This window comes from Camelus ferus, chromosome 1, assembly GCF_009834535.1.
Source record: "Camelus ferus isolate YT-003-E chromosome 1, BCGSAC_Cfer_1.0, whole genome shotgun sequence".
Classification (NCBI taxonomy): Eukaryota; Metazoa; Chordata; class Mammalia; order Artiodactyla; family Camelidae; genus Camelus; species Camelus ferus.
Window position 1 is genome coordinate 118,467,527 of NC_045696.1, and position 17,117 is coordinate 118,484,643.

The following is a 17,117-nucleotide window of genomic DNA, read 5'->3' on the forward strand; positions in this document are numbered from 1 at the left end:
GTCTGCATGTCTTGTATATTTTATCCAGTTTATGTGTCATATCAGCTCTTCCATCAGTCTGAAAGGGAAGTGTATTTTAAAAAATAGAATAAAAGCAACTCTTCTCTAAGAAAATCACCTCTAAAGCAAAGGAAACTGAAACAGATTGAAAATAAAACAATTTACACAGGCATACTAGGACAAGCAAATGAAAATGAGTATAATAATATTCATATCAGACAAAAGGAATTTAAAGCAAATTGCATTGAATGAGATAAGTGAGAACATTTTATAGTGAAAAAGTTTATAATTCACAATGAAGAGCTTTCTTTAATCATTGTACACCCTCCCCACCCCAAGAAAAAAAAAGCAATTTTTTCTGTAACAGCTGCAGGAAATATTGGAGAAGTACATAGAAATACAGTAGGAATAAATGACTTGTACCTCTCCACATTCGTGGTAAATCAGGCCAGCTCACTTTGAAGTAAGGTTGCAAAGAAGCTAACTATTCACATTTCATAAGTTAGACCTAAGTGATGTATGTCAGTCTCTGTACCAGAAACAGGCAGTGGTATGAATGTATCCATAGAATGTTTATTTTCAAAGTAGCCACGAAGAAAAGCTTCCATAAGTTGTACATAGTAGAAATGGTACAAGTTGTTTTCTATGGCAGCCAAACTTGAAATTAGTAACAAAAATAGAAAAAAATCCCCCGACAAACCTATCACTGAAAATATTAAATCTGTCTTTACTCTTGTACTAAAAGGAAATCAACACTGAACTTGCATAATTTCTAGGAAATAAGGATAATTAAAGTAGATTGATCAGAACTTAGTGATTTTTTACTGAAACAATACTCTTAGAAGTTCTTAGCCTGATACTCTTAAACTACTAAGCAAAAAGGAATAAAAATATGTGAATCACACATTCTCCTTATGTAGTACGGAAAATATCAGCAAAATAAATCTAAAGAAAACAAAATGAAGAAATTAAAACTAAAAGTTACAAACTAGTAAGAAAACATAAAGCCACAGCTAATATATGTAGAAACTGTTTCTTTGCAGGGGAATAAATAATAAACATTTTTGGCTTAGTTTACAAAGTTAAACAAGTAACATAGAAAAATATGAAATATACATGTAAAATTAAAAATAAGTTACAAAAGGTGCTAATTTCCAGTTATAAAATGAAAAACTCATGGGAATGTAAGGTACAGCATGGTGATTATAGTTAATAATACTGTATTGCATACTTAAAAGTAGATGGGAGAGTAGATCTTGAAAGTTCTCATCACAAGGAAAAAATTCTAACTATATGGTGACAGATATTAACTAGACTTACCACGGTGATCATCCTGCAATACATTCAAGTACCAAGTCATTACATTGTACACCTGAAACTAACGTAATGTTATGTCAATTATATATCAATTTAAAAAACAAACATAAATAAAAATTTTAATTACAAGTATAGCCAGGAATGTTCTGGGATAAAAGTGTCATTAGCCCCACCCACTGTTAAACTGTGTTGTAAAGATGCCATATAGAACAGTTTGGAATTGGCATGTAAATAGGTAGACCAGTTGGTAAAATAGTCAATACATACGGGACCACCCTCAATACATTATGGGAGTTTACTATAAGGTAAAAGTAGAATTTCAGATTAGTAGGGAAATAGTGAATCGTTCACTAACGCAGTTTTTAGAACTAACTAGCTGTTTGGTAAACCTTGAGACTACATCTATAGTTTTGCACCAAAATAAATTCCAGTTATATCAGTGATATAAACCAAACTAGAATTAAATTATTATTCTTATATTCTTATTTGAAATGTTCAAAAACCTGTAAACTGTAAAGAAAAAAGGTTGGTAAATTGACAATATTACAATAAAATTTCTGCCTGGGAAAAGAGACTTACCTGTAGCCTGAGAGTTAGGGGTCACTAAAACTTCCCTGGTCCCTAGAAGCTTTTGGCCTAGGACTGTATTCTGCTATGTAACACTTAAAGTAGGGGCCCTCAAACTTGAGCTTGCATCAGATCCCCCAGAGGGCTTGTTCAAATTCTGTCTAAATTTCTGGTTTAATAGATATAGGTGGGGAAGTTGCAGTTTGAACAAATTCCTAGGTGATGTTGATGCTACTGGTCCAGGGACCACACTTTGAAAACCACTGTTTTACTGTGTTCCCAAATCACTCCTTTTTTCCTTGAGGTTACTCAGTGTGGCTTTTTGCATTCAGACAGTCCAAAATCATTGCTTCCCTCTGCCCCACCAAAAAAGAATATATATATACATATACTTTTAAAAACAGCCCAAAATCAAACCAAAGTGTTGAGATAACATGAAGTAAGCAGTCAGCTTCTTTCCAGGATACACTTACAAGCACAGAGACCTATGCAAAGATAATCAGTGCAGTATCATGTGTAACAAAAGGAGAAATCTAAATGTCTCACAAAGAAAGGAATGGTTACATCATGATTCATCTACTTAGTGGAATACTTGCAACCATAAAAAAGGATAAGGTATTTCTATAAACGTTGATTTGGAATGATCTGCATTTTTTTAATTGAAGTATAGTTGATTTACAATGTTGTGTTAATTTCTGGTGCACAGCATAGTGATTCAGATATATATGTGTGGTGTATATGTGTGTATATATATTCCTTTTCATATTCTTCCCCACCATAGGCCACTACAAGACACTGAATGTAATTCCCTGTGCTATACAGTAGGACCTTGTTGTTTAGCTATTTTATATATAGTAATTAGTATCTATAAATCCCAAACTCCCAGTTTGTCTCTCCCCACCCCCTTTTCCCCCTGGTAACCAGTAGTTTGTCCTCTGTTTCTGTTTGAAAGTTAAACACTATAATTCTGCTCTTATAGTGGTTACTCTTGAAGTTTTGCTATGCATACTTAATAAAAATACAGAAATTGTCATGAATTTGAATGTTATTCTTACACATGAAACCATGAAATTATTCCTATGTAGTTTAATTTTTTAATTGAAACATAATCAGTTTGCAGTGTTGTGTTAGTTTGATGTATAGCATAGTGATTCAGTGATACATATATATATTCCTTTTCATATTCTTTTTTATTACTGGCTATTCCAAAGTATTAAGTATAGTTCCCTGTGCTATACAGTAGGACCTTGTTGTTTATCTATTTTATACATACTGGTTAGTGTCTGCAAATCTCAAACTCCCAATTTATCCTCCTGGTAACTGTAAGTTCGTTTTCTATGTCTGTGAGTCTGTTTTTGATTTGTAAATAAGTTCATTTGTGTCATTTGTTTAGATTCCACATGTAAGTGATACCACATGGTACTCCTCTCTTTCTGACTTACTTCACTTAGCATGACAAACTCTGGGTCCATCCATGTTGCTGCAGATGGCATGATTTCATTCTTTTTTATGGCTGAGTTGTATTCCATTGTGTATATATACCGCAACTTCTTTATTCAGTCATCTGTCAATGGATATTTAGGTTGCTTCCATGTCTTCACTATTGTAAATGGTGCTGCTGTGAACACTGGGTGTATGAATCTTTTTGTGTTAGAGTTTTCTCTGGATATATGTCCAGGAGTGGGATTGCCAGATCATAAGTTATGTCTATTCAGTTTTTAAGGAATCTCCATACTGTTTTTCATAAGGGATGTCAAAAATATGGAATGATCTTCCATTTTAAGAATCATATTAATTAAAATTTAAAATGCATGATACAGGATGTTCACATGTCTGTTTTCAAAAGGTACATACCTGCATAAAAATGCCCCTATGTTATGGAAGCGCATTGGCTGCCCTTAGGAAGGTGGATTGGGAGGGAGAGGATCAGAGGTTGTAAGAGAAATTACTTCCAGTTGTCTGTCCTGTTAGACTTTAAATGTATTTTCACCTTGCAGAAAATTCCTCTAAATTAACAAAATAAGAACCCCACAAAGTTTGCACTGTAATCCACAGGAAAAAGAAGGATTTTGGAAGTGAGGATGACAGTGAGCTAGGAGGCTGCGGTCAGAGAGCAGCGTTTCCGACTTGGAGATCATGTATCTGTAGCGTCTCAGCACCAGCTCTCAGCCACAGTAACTGCTAGCTGATGTGGAAAGGAAACGAGTGTTGTTGATGAAAATAAATTTAGAGTATTTTATGTGATGTTTTTGTGCTTCATATTTGAGTTGGTTTACGAGCAGATTAATTTATGAACATATTATGTACCGTGATGCCCTCGGTAAGCTAGACTTCACTGCATTTCTGTTCCCTCCGCTAGCCTGATGTACAATTCTAGACCTCATAAGTCTTTCTAAAATCGGCTGACCAAAAGTGGCAATTAATTTTTCTTTGTAAGTTCTTAGTTCTTTATAGTTTCCTTAATGAGTTTCCTTAAAGAAAGCACTCTAAATCTTGTAGGGTCCTGTAGCTGTAATTACCACTGCATTGTAACTGGAGTACTCATGAAACAGCAGATTGTGATTTATCAAAATAAGTCCTTCGGAAAGCTCCATTTCTTCCACTCAGAAAAGCTCAGTTACCACACAGACAATGGCGAGGGTAGATACGATGCATTCTGAGTCTTGTGACTCAGTCACTGATGTGAAGAGGTTTTTTTTTTTTTTTTTTAAATATAAATTGAATTAGATATCCTTTAGGAATTATAGAGAACTCAAAAGGAGTATATAAAAAAGTGGCAGGAACCCTGAGCTAGGGGGGAAGTTATCATTGTAGAAATCTGTGGCTGCTGCAGGTTGTGTTTGCTCCGGCTGCAGCACAGGGCTTTGTGGAGGCATTTGGAACATGAGGTGCCTGCCTTAGCCTGTTTGGCGCCACTGTCATGTCCTGGAGGGTGAGCAGAGTCACCGCCCATCTCTGCAACGTGCCGCTCTTCCACAGGTGAGTCTAGTGCACGTGTTCCACTGAGCGCTTGAAGAAATACTGCTTTTAGAGTCTACTTATTTTTAGATCATATATTTCGTAGTACTTCTAGAAACCAGAAGTGTCATAGAAATGCATTGATACTTGCATTCATTGCAAATTGTGAAATCTATGCGTAGGAAAATACATTTTCTTTGCTTAGTGTGCATTTGTCCCTATTTTTTAAAACTCTGCACGTGTGTGTGCGCACACACCCAGAGTTGATTGTAAAGTTGTTTGGACACTGAACTGTAGCTGTTAGCTAGGGAGCTAGGATACAGTGGAGCGGCCCACCCCTCTTTTACCTTTTGTTTCCCTTTTGCTCCCCCCCCCCACTAGAGATAGGTAATTGGTGACAGTCGAGCTGGAGTGTGCTGGCGTTGACTGTCCTTCGCCCTCACTGCCTCCCTCAGGGCTTTCTTCTCTCCTCCCTGTCTCCCCGCTGCCCACCATAGACATCTGCGCCTCGTGCAGATACATTCAGCTCTTCATTTATCTGCATTAATGGATAGGAACTAGGGCACATATAATCCCAAATGGTGGATAATCCAAAAACAATTAATACTTGGCTTTGAAATGTATTTAGTGATGTTTTAAATTGTTTTTACCTTCCTAATTAGATTTTGCTAATGTTGCCATTAGTTTGCATTCCCTGAACATCCCTGGTTGGTTGAGGGTGGGGGGTGCACAGAAAAATACAAAGAGACTGTGGGAACCCAGACTGATAGGACTTAATACTGAATTCAAGTTTTACTTGGATAGTTTCCATGTTGGTGATTGAAAGTTTGTCAGCATGTCATCTGGTCGAGGGCCTGGCACAGAACCTGCTACATGGTTGAAATTCAGGAAATACTTGTTAAATAAAGATCCCCACTGTTTGTCACGGCGGCCTTATTTGTGTTCAGATCAGGGCAGGCACAAGCCAGAGAGGAGGTCAGCGAGGGATGCCCCGCGCTCTCCCGTCCTGACCCCTGCTCGTGAATATGAGTGTGGCCAAGTCACGGACGTTTTTCCAATATGGTACTGGCTCGTAGGCTGTTCAGCCAGCCTTTGAACCATAATAAAACGTGCATTTAAAATGTGATACCTCGAAAAATAAAGAGCTCCACTAAGAGGTGTCCGCCCCATGGTGCTCCTATACCAGATCTGTGGCGTCCGGGTGGAAGACAGATTTCAGGATGAGGGTGTCTCCCCGGACCCTCTCAGATCGCAATGCATAGCTGACATAAAGGGGGACCACCCAGGTAAGAATAAGCAGAGGCAATACTTTAGCCTCTGCCGCCCAGATTAGTTCCCCCATAGTAGAAATATAATCCAGGGACCCTTCAAGAGGAAGATACACTGTTCTTTTAAAAATGCAAAGAAATAATTTGAAATCGGCACAAGGAGGCTGTGTGGTCCTTTGAGTAGACTATAACTTTGCATGGCTACAGACAGCTAGAGCAAAATAAGCAAGAATACGGAGCACAAATTCTCATTTGAAAGTCCATGGATCCGCTGGGGAAATGGACTTGAAATGGTTTGCACATGAGTACGTGTGCGGATGGTTGTGTGTATATTTTAGGGGAGAGGGTTCCTAAACTTGATGAAATTCTCAAAGGGGGCCACAACCCTCTCTAATTATATAGAGAATGGAATTTAAGTGTCACTATTTTATACTTTATAAAGTTTTGTAAAGAGGAACACAACACACCCATTGCCACTACCTCTCAAACTCATCTGCATTCGGACTCAGAAGTATCAGAGGAAGTAACTTTGTGGAGCTGGAACTCCGGCTAGTTCTAGACTGGACGCAGGCCTGGGCTGAGAAGCCTCGAGTCCATACAGAAGGACTGGTGTGTAAGTGGACAATGGCCAGGCAGTACAGGATCACGGGACTCTGACCTGCATAAGAAGCCAAACTCCGCAGCAAAATCAGCCCAGAATGGTCAGGACTTGGACAGCGACTGCCAGCTTCCCTATTTTTGCCTGCTTCTAACTCAGGACCCACCAGGGAAAGCTAAATACACTCCCCAAATCAATCACCAATGATGCTCGTCTTCTAGATAGCCCAGTCACAACCATACTGACAACCTCCAGTCAGGCGTGCCTACAGCCTTCCCTTGTCCACGCTATAAAGCCTTCCTTCTCCTCTGACTGCCTTTGAGCCTTTGCCAAACACAAGTGATGGTAGCAGGTGCTCTTGTCAGAGCAAGCTTTGTGTCGGTAGCCTCTGGTTATTCTTCCTTGGGTAGTCATCCTTCATTTCAGCTGTGCATTGAGATCTGAGAGGATCCAGGGAGACCCCTTCATCCTGAAATCTCTCTTACACCCGGACATCACGGAGCTGGTATAGGAGTGCCATGTGAGCAGACATCTCTTAGAGTTTAGCACTTTATTTTTCGAGGTATAACATTTTAAATGCGTGTTTTATTTTAAAGACAGTTAGACCCTTCTGAGCAAATTGATAGCTCAGAACCTTAGGGTGAGAACTGTTCACGGGTAACAGAATAGAAAATGCCAAATAGATGACATTCAGCTGGCTCCCAGCAGCACAGGGCTTCTGCATGGGGAGTAGGAGAATGCCCTTTGGGGTCCTGGTGGCAGTGGGGTTCTCCGCCCAGTGTACACTGGCCTCTTCCCTTATGGGCGCTCTCTCTTTGCACGTAGCTAACTGGCCACGCCCTACCCCCTCCCAACTCTCCTACCTCCTTAGAGCTGATCACAAGAGGCCCAGGATAGCCAGTAGCTCAGTACTAAACACAAAGGACCTCAGTGTTCACTCTACTTTCGACTGAGATTGTATATAACTATCATAGTAGATTTCTGTTAAAAAAACATTGACTATAAATGTTAACATTTAAAATGTCACAACTTTTATGGCCTTGTATTGGCATTTCTTCATCTTGTAATATACTGGGAGTTTAAAAAAAAATCAGAGTGGCCCAGCTTCTCCCAGCCTTTGGGAAGCCTTCTCCCTCATGTCTGTGTCTCTCCTTTTTATTGGATCATGTTTTTATAGTAATGTTTCCTGGGTGGAGGGGAAGTGTAGACGTTAGTAGAGACAGAATGCTAAGAGGGGTTTGGCTGTGTGTTTGCGTCCCGGCCGTTGGTCCAGTGACTGCACGTATGGAGTAAGCTGATTAGAAAACCCACACCCAGGACTGAGAGGAGATGTGAGCAGAAACCAGCGCCTCGTTTAGTGATGCTCACACTGTGATCTGAAGATCAGCAGCATCAGCAACTCCAGGGAGCCGGTTCAGAATGCAAATGATCAGGCCCCATCCCGGTCTCAGCGTCAGAGTCTGAAACTTCGAGGATGGGTTCTGGCAATCTGTGTTGTAATAAGCCCTCCAGGCAAATCTGATGATGCTAAAGTTTGAGACCATTACTCTAATTAAAAGAGTCATCCAGTAGTTTAAGCCTTTTCTCTTCTCCTAGAATAACATTTTACATGAATGCCTGGTGGGTTTTAGGAGCCCTGACAGCTGGCACCAAAATGAGGAAGAAACAGGGATCAGTCACCTAGTCCATGGCTCCCCAAACTTTAATCTACACAGAGATCCTCTGGAGGTCTTGTTAAAATGAAGATTCTGATCCAGCAGGACTACACTGGGGGCCTACGTTTCTAATGAGCTCCCCAGTGATGGTGCTGGTCCTGGGATCACCCTTTGAGGGCAAGTCCCATGGACTCCAGGCCCCAGCTGCAGAGCATCTGAGGTCTAGGCGAGCAGCAAGCCAGAGTTCAGGAAGTGAAGGGAGAAGGTCCAAGGGGACTTGGGCGGCCTTGACCCATTCCTCCATAGATGTGATCAGTTACTACTTAGAGTGCGGGTCTGAGAAGCCCTCTAGAGATGAGAGGAACCAGGGAGATGTCTGATGAGCAGCTGGGAGGCCTGTGAGAGAGCAAGGATGCAGCCTCAAGATCAGGAAGACCCCTGACTAAGAAGGGCTGACCCAGGGAGGAGGAATCATAATAATTTAAGAAATACGTGTTAGCCGCCTACTCTACGTCAAACACCATGACCCCAGGGAGCCTGTGATCTGCTGGAGAAGGAGAGAAACCAAACCAAACTGTCAGGAACTGACCCTTTAGCTGCCCAGGTAAGCCATAAGAGTAGAGAGGTTACTTCTCAGCAGCTTTCACCCCCGTCGTCCTCCTGAGTCAGGGCTAAGATTCCAGCTGCACCCTGGTTAGCGTCTACAGCAGGGTTCTCAGTGAGAGCACGTCCTGTTCATATAACCAAATCTCCATTGGGATCTTACCATCTTTCAAGAGCTTTATTTGAATTTGCTGGTAAATCACACATCCTAAAGTTACTCTGTCCTTGAAATACTATACTTATAATCAAAATAGGAGGTCTACCTCTGAAAGAGTGTGAGTGTGTATATGTGAAAATGTTCAAGGATTACACAGCCTCAAAACATGATGGTCACCCTCTGTGCCCCACACTCTCACGAGCATCTTTTACCTCTGGAAAAGCCCAGATACACAAGGCTTTGCTTTCCATTGAGACTATTTTTGCAAAGGGCATATTATAGTTGCTCTGACAAAACAGCTTCAAACACTTGCCAAAGAGAATAAATTACAGTAGGAATGGGTGATAATTATTAGGAACTTATTTTTGGAAGAAGAAACCTTCCTTAATAGAGGGCTATGTACTGCCCTCTGAAAGGAACAGAGAATTTTCCCCAAAGTCAAAAATACCCTTTTAACAATTGATGCACATATGGGGGTTAAATTAGGTTTAACATGTATTCCCAGAGAGCCAAATTCAAGCTGATTCAACTCGTGAATCACAAGGACTCCCTCAAAAGCAAATTTCAGTTCTTTAGAGAGGATAACTAATTTGAATTTGCAGTTCCTTTTGTTTTGAAGCCGAGTTTGATGGGCTTGAAGTATTTACATCTTTCCGTAACCCATGCAGATCCCAAATATTTTTAACATCAAATTGAAATGATTGACTAGATTTAAAAAAAAAAAAAAAGCAAACAGGTGAAGCATCTTCCAGTAACATATTCTACAAAGCTGTTAGAAGAATCATAATGTAAAATTAGGGGAAAAAGTGATTTATTCTGGCTTCCCTCTTTTGTGGCTTTGCTCTCCAAAGAAGTTAGAATTAAAGATCAGAATGCCTTGTGACCCTAATTATAATAACTGCAGTATTTGGTTCTAGTTTTAAGACTGTTTTCACAGAGTTGATATTAAGGAAAACTCAGAGTAAATTAACTCAAAAGGAACTGAGTACAAAGGAACTCAATATAAGAAGAGCCTAAACTCAGTCAAGGAAGTGGGAGCCACAAAGATGAACCCTTGGGTTTGCTTTTATTTTTCTCTGATCCAAACACAGAATTTGGATTCTGTGTTTATTCTCTACCAGGCATGGATTATTTAAAAATTAACTGTTAGCTTTGAAGAGTACAAGTGAGCAGAAAGCAAAAGTCAAAATTAATGCCATTGAGCAAAAATCTAACATTGCTCTTTTGTGTTCCGGTATGCGTACCCAGTGCTGTCATTTCATGATCACGGGTTACTTAAGATTCCCTGATAATGTTTGTTAAGTTAGATTGAATATACCCTTTCTATTTCACTTGTTCTTCTAAAGTGGCTATACCTGTATCTCAGAAGAAAAAGGAAATGAATTTCTAGTATATTAACACACTTTGTGCATGTCTAACCCACTACAGCCTTGTTGGATTAAGGCTGTGTTTGTTTAAGCCTCAGTCCAACTGATCGTTTTCATAAACTGATCGGTAAAAAATAGATTTCTCTTGGTGTTTCCATGGGTCATTCACCAAGCAATAACACCATCAGAAGTTACTGATCCTCGGGGGATAAGCAGCTTAATTATACAGAAATTTAAAACAGGGAATACTCGTTTAAGTACAAACATAGAGACTGTCCTGTCTTTGAGTGGTTTATTATTAAATTTAATACTTCAGATGGCCCTTTTGGTTTGTGTAGATTTTAATAACTAAGTAGGTCCGGTAAAATATGAATTATTGTATTATCACAAGTGATAAAATGTATATGGTTACGAGCATTGCAATCTGTAGGTGTAACGTACATAATTCAAGATTAATAGTATCAGGCAATTAAACTGAAGCTAAAAGAAGGGTTTAATGCTACCCTTAAGTGTAACAAACTCTCGCTAAATATTTTTAACTGCAATAAAAGCATTTTAATTCTAGGAGTGATTTCTTCGTAAGACTTCATTCCTTAGAGTAAGTTTTCCTTTCTAAGAATACGAAAGTATACTGAAATAATTTCTGTTGGTAGCTCATTCCATAAAGAACTGATTTTTTTTTCCTTGACTTTTAAGCTAAGCTCAATGAAGAAAGCTCAAAACAGCACAGGACATTTTATGTGTGGTGAATATGTGTTTGAACTTAATCTAATTGGGATTAAAATGATTAAATTATTGGTAAGGTCATTGTTGGTCCCAAAGCATTCCATTCGTCATAAGGTACTTCTTAAATATTTTGAGAATTTGGCCTTAATTTCCCTGTAATTGTACATAAAATAGAAGAAACTGTATTTTACTTTAATTTAATATTTTTCCATGTACAACTTACTAACAGTCTTAAGTAAAAGAAACCTGCTAGGCATCTAAAAATAAATTTTTTCTTCTGTGGTTCTGGTTTTTTTTTCCCCACCTCCTGAATTATTTTTTTGCTGCCACTAACAAGACCAATGCCTGTATTTCCAATTTAACTACACCTTTGCTTCTCAGTAGCGTGACAGGTGGCTTTACAGTGAGTTTAACAAGACCTTGGTAAACACATAAAGCACTTAGCAAAGTGTACAGAGCTCTTTACAAAGAACCTTCTAGATATCTCTCTCTCTCACACACACACACACACACACATACACAGAATTTGGTCCTTGCCATGGAACAGTTTAGCAGTGTAGTTGGCAAGGTGAAACTTCAGAAATAAAGCAATGTAAAACATTTGTAAAGCAGCACATCGCAGGTTGCACATTAAGTGTAAAAGTACTGGAGACTTGCATCGTGCGCAGCTTTGAAGATGAGCATTACTCCGTGTTGATCCCCAGGTGTCTGCATCCCCGCTCCCCGGCGCCGCGGGGCCACTGCTGCACGTGTGTGTGTGGGGGGGGGTCATTTCTGCAGCTATGCCAACACAACCCGAACAGTAGGAAAGTTGCAAGAGAAGGTGTTTGGGCAAGAACTGGGCATTTTGTTATAGAAATAATAAGAATAAAAGTTATTTCTTTTAAAAGGCTACTTAGTTCCTTCTTTTTGCTCTTGTCCTGTCTGTGATGGAACCAAAGCTGTGATTGGCCATAAGAAAATGAGAGGAATTTGAACTTTAGGGGAAAGGGGAAAAGATCTCATTGTATTCTCCTCTGTGGTATGTATTAACCTTCATCAGGTTTTTTGGGGGTGGGGTTTTGTTTATTTCCTATGTGATGTTTATTGTATTATGATAAATGTCACCTTTTTTCAAAAGTCATTTTTATTTCAATAGGAGATACTAGGGAAAACATAGGGAAAAATTTTTCTCTACACATAATAAGACTAAGCAAAAGCAGTATCTTTCAGGAAACAGCAGCAGCAATTGCTAAATGGGCTTATTCAGATAAAGAAAGCATTCAGATAACCTCTGGGAATGAAAGGCACAAATTCAGGGCATGGTATTACAGGTGTGGTACTTGAACTTTGTACTGGCATCCGAATTTGAACCATGAAGAATCAGTTAAATGTCAGAATTTTCAATTTTGAAAATGCCAAAATTTGCCTATCCATCAAACCAAGATAATTATTCTTTGTTTGTTGACTTAACGTTTTTCAGCTTTATTGAGGTATAGCTGACAAATAACATTTGTAAGCTATTTAACATACGTCATGACGACTTGATGTACATTTGTGCACGTTGTGAAAGGATTCCTACCACCTGTGTGATGAACACGTCCATCACCTCACCTGGTTATTTTTGTGTGTGTGAAATCGAAGTTCTACTCTAAGCAGATTTCAGTTACACAGCGTTACTGACGATGGTCACCATTAGATCCTCATCAGTTTGTTCCATTGATGAATTTTTCTCCTGGTTGTGTCCATCGGATAACTGAATCACCACATTCTAAATGTTTTTGTCACTTAATAACACAAATGTAGTTATCAGTTCCAAGGTCCTTTAGACAAGTGCCCCAGATGGTTTAATCCGGGTGCTTTTTGCTTTGCCCCTTCCCTCTGCCTCCCCTGATGCTTTTTTCAAGACCAGTTACATGTTTGTAATTAAGAAGAGCAACCTGTTTAATTTAGAGATATTTTTGTACTTCTTAAAACAGTACATGTTAGCATTTGTAATTTGAAAGAACTAGAAGTGTTTAGAGAAATAATGTTTTATCCGAAGCCATATAAATATAGTCATATTAGACAAAATATATATGTTTTTTGGTTTTTTTAGTCATAGCTCTTATTAGTAGTGGAGTAAGAATTGAAAAGTAGATAAAAGTCATCAGCAATAAAAATTTATCCTTTTTAAAGAATAAATGTTACTTTGGCATTAAATTTTTCTACTGAAAACCTGAGTAACAGTTTAAATTTTAGTTGAAAATACAATTTAATTATTATTCAGTTGATTCATTTGGTAAGATGAGTAAAAGAACTCAAGTACTTGATCATATGGTTCTTAATAAACTGTGATACTTACGTGTGATTATACACTATTTTGTCACAGCTTTTTGATTCCTCCTTAAATGTAATACTCCCTGAAAAAAGTAGTATTTGAATTTTTTTGGCCTCACTTTAACCTCACAGATGGTTATATTTGATTTTGAATTTTGCAAAGAACTAATATCTCTTAACAAATTTTTGAAAAATTTCTTCTATTTCTGTACTATTTGGTAGTACTAGAAATTTGAAATTTTTTATTCTTCACTGTGTGCCAGAATCACATGGAATTCTAGCTAAAGTTCCTAGAGAAGGGCTTATGTAAGAAAATTATAGCCACATGTATAAAATTAGAAGTAAATGAATAAAAAGTATCAAAGTGAATTACTTTAATTTTCTTGTAAGAATTAGACATAAATAGCTTAGTACTTACCTAGAGTCTGAAGTGTTACTATTTATGATATATAATTAAATACAGACCTTGTTTAGTATTCTCATTCTGATGTCTGTTTTGCAGCATAGGTATGCATTTTCCTAGCCATAGAAATGACTATATTGTAAAAAATACCTCTAGAAAGATAACCTTGCTGTTAAGGTATATCTATTCTAAAGTTAAAAATTAAGTATCACTATATGTTTCCTTTGAAATAACTGTCTATGCTTGACAAAAAAATATATATATATATCTTATGGGAATAGTTTTACGTAAGAGTGAAATGTGAGAGGGCATTTTTCTGTTTGTCTGTAGTAATTTGTCTTATGACCATTTGCAAAGGTCCAATTAACCCGTCCCCCCCCAAAAAAAATCAGTAGTAGTATAGAATTTTGTTTGGAAACAATTTGGAAAATTGTCATTTTTAACTCATAACCTTACATACGCAGTAACAGACTAATATATATTCATTTTCCTCTTTGCCTTTTAGAGATTTTTGATTTCTGTTACATGTGAAAGATTTCTACCCTTTTCAAATATTGTACTTGTGTTTTATACATATAGGAATAAAGTTTAATGATTGTGGCCTAATTATAAAATTACCAAACTCATTTGAAAGCTTAAAACTTGGATTTGACTGTATTATATTTTTGATATATAATATTTGCTCAGTGTGATCATTCAAAAATTATATATTGTTTCACAGTTACGGGAGAAAGTGGTTCCTCTTTATATTACTCTCAGAAGTACTGCTTGCTGAATTTGGGTTTTGTTTCTCCCCAGACGGTGGGTACGGCTGCTGTTTGGACGAGAGTTCCCCCTGCAGGATCTCCTGGTGGTCTGGGACGCCTTGTTTGCAGATGGCCTCAGCCTGGGTTTAGTGGATTATATTTTCATAGCCATGTTACTCTACATCCGAGACGCTCGTAAGTGTCAATGACCTTGCCAACAGTCAAGTAGGTGGTCCTGAATTTTTTAACTGTGTCTTACCTTTTATATTTACTTTATGTTTTATTTCGAATTATCATACCTGCATTTTTATAGTAGGCAATATATCAAAGTTTCAAAGGAACAAACTAAATATAGATTTTGTTAGTTATCCATGTACCTGTTGGGAGATGTGGGTGATTTTATCCTGAGAGAATTGGAATATTCTCCAGAACCATTTTTCTAAACACTTAACTCCTGCTTTAATCTCCTCATTACACACATTTGGGAAACATACATATAAAAAGCCGGTGTCTCGGATATGTTTAGAGCTCCACCTTCTGACAGGTAGGGAGTATTCAAGAATATTTATCAGGAGACTGGAGCTGTTTCTGTAGTATCAGCAACATGCCAATAAGAAATCAGTATTTCATTTAAAGATCTTTTAACTTATTCTCAGCTATATTTTGGCCAAATGTATTTGTCAGTAGAGTGCCAGGTGGTAGGTGGATTCCCGTCTCATCAGACCCACCTTCGGGTGCTTGCCATGGCTGGGAAGTCGGTGCCAGTCCCGTTTGAGAGTCTGATAATCCTCTGCTTGAAGGAAATATCAGAGCATGTTTTAAATTTCAAAATACCTCAAATGGTTTTCCTTCTCTGAAAAATAATCGCAGTCCACAAAACAAGATTTGTAAGCCAAAATATAATTAGGAAAGATTGCACAAAGTGATGATGAAATAGGAAATAAGAAACTACCATAAGGGTGGGACATTGTCAGAAGCACATAAGCTGCTCGGAGTCGCTCACAGTCCCGGCTGCTCACTTGCTGTGTGGCTCCGTGTTTGTTCGCTGAGTACCAGGCGTGCCAGATGCTCTTGCTGGGCCTCTGGAAACACTAATAATGTTCTTTCAATTCTAGATTATACTTTTTTAATTCCTCCCAAATTACTTGAATGAATAAGTGACAGGAGCACCACATTTTATCCAGAACTTGTGGTTTTTTGTTTGCTTGTTTTTTTTTTTTGTTTTGTTTTGTTTTTATTCGTGCCTTGAAGATCAGATGGTTGGGGCTTTGCCACACAAAGTGAAAAGTTCCTTTCTTCTGAGTCAGAGCTAACTGTGTAAGAACATGGAAATTGTAAGAGGAAACATCTGGGAAGAAGAGAAGGATGTTTGAGTAGATTTGATGAACAATAGAGTTTAGGATATTCAAGACTAATCTCTCATTTTAAAGTTGTATGATTTTAATATAGTGTACGTGAAAAACCAAAAGATTGAGAGGCCTCTTTTAGTTAAAAAAAAAAAAAAATGCTTTTGGATATTTTCCCAAAGTTTCTGAGTCAGACAGCTTTCGAAATGTATTCTGATTTTCACTGGTGTTAAACAATTATTTACTCCTTTCTTAACTTTGATTCATCAGAACTGTATTTTAATTTAATTACCCTGTTTCCTGTGCTAAGATCTACTTTTAAAAATCAGTTTCATAAAACCCTTGTATGTTTTTCATCCCCGCACTGATGACATTATAAAACACACAGGCACAATGGGAAAATGCGGGGGTAATGAATTTGTTTATTTCAATATTGAGTTTCAAAATTATTTTAAAATTAAGCACATTATTTCAGTTTACTCAGTTAAATCCCTAACAGTGGGTGAGAGTTCCTAAAAATAGGGTGACTATTAAGTATTTAAGGGGCACTACCTCTGTCCTCAAGAAGCTTACCGACTATTAGGAAAGACTGACGTAATTAATTTCAAACTAACATATCTGGTACTGAATAAGGGATCTGCATTCCAGGCAGAAGGAACAGCATGAACAAGGCTAGGAAGTAAGAAACGGCTCAGTGGGGGGTTGTGGATGTGTTTTTATTTCTACAAGCTGTTTGGTATTCTTAGAGTGCAAAGGGAGAGTGACTAACCGGCTGTGAGCCTGAAGACATGAACAGGAATGGGACCACAATGAGAGTCTTAATGCTGTAGGTGATGGGACGCTGTTGAAAGGTTCAGAGCAGGAGAAGTCTGGTCAGTTTTAGATCACTCCGGCAGCACTGTGGAAATGCTAGACTTGAAGGAGACAAGATCAGAGCGAGGAAATCAGATGAAAGGTTATGACCATAGTCCAGGAGGAAAATAATAGATTAAAGAGATCTTCAGAACTGAAGTCCGCATGTCTTAGTGATTAAATCTAATGGGCGAGGGTGAACTGGGGGTCTAACATGATCCCCGGCTTTGTGAGCTGACTGGCTGGGTAATACGTA

At 38.2% G+C, this 17,117-nt stretch overlaps 1 protein-coding gene across 7 annotated transcripts in view; it reads left to right on the forward strand.

Moving 5' to 3' along the window:
• The window catches only part of TBC1D5 (TBC1 domain family member 5), a 498,574-nt gene that overhangs the window by 345,843 nt on the left and 135,614 nt on the right, over nucleotides 1-17,117 (forward strand). For all 7 annotated transcript variants that reach the window (XM_032488852.1, XM_032488869.1, XM_032488856.1 and 4 more), the window contains one exon: nucleotides 14,716-14,858. In XM_032488852.1, the coding sequence (XP_032344743.1) occupies nucleotides 14,716-14,858 (143 nt within the window). The remainder of the gene's footprint in view (nucleotides 1-14,715; nucleotides 14,859-17,117) is intronic.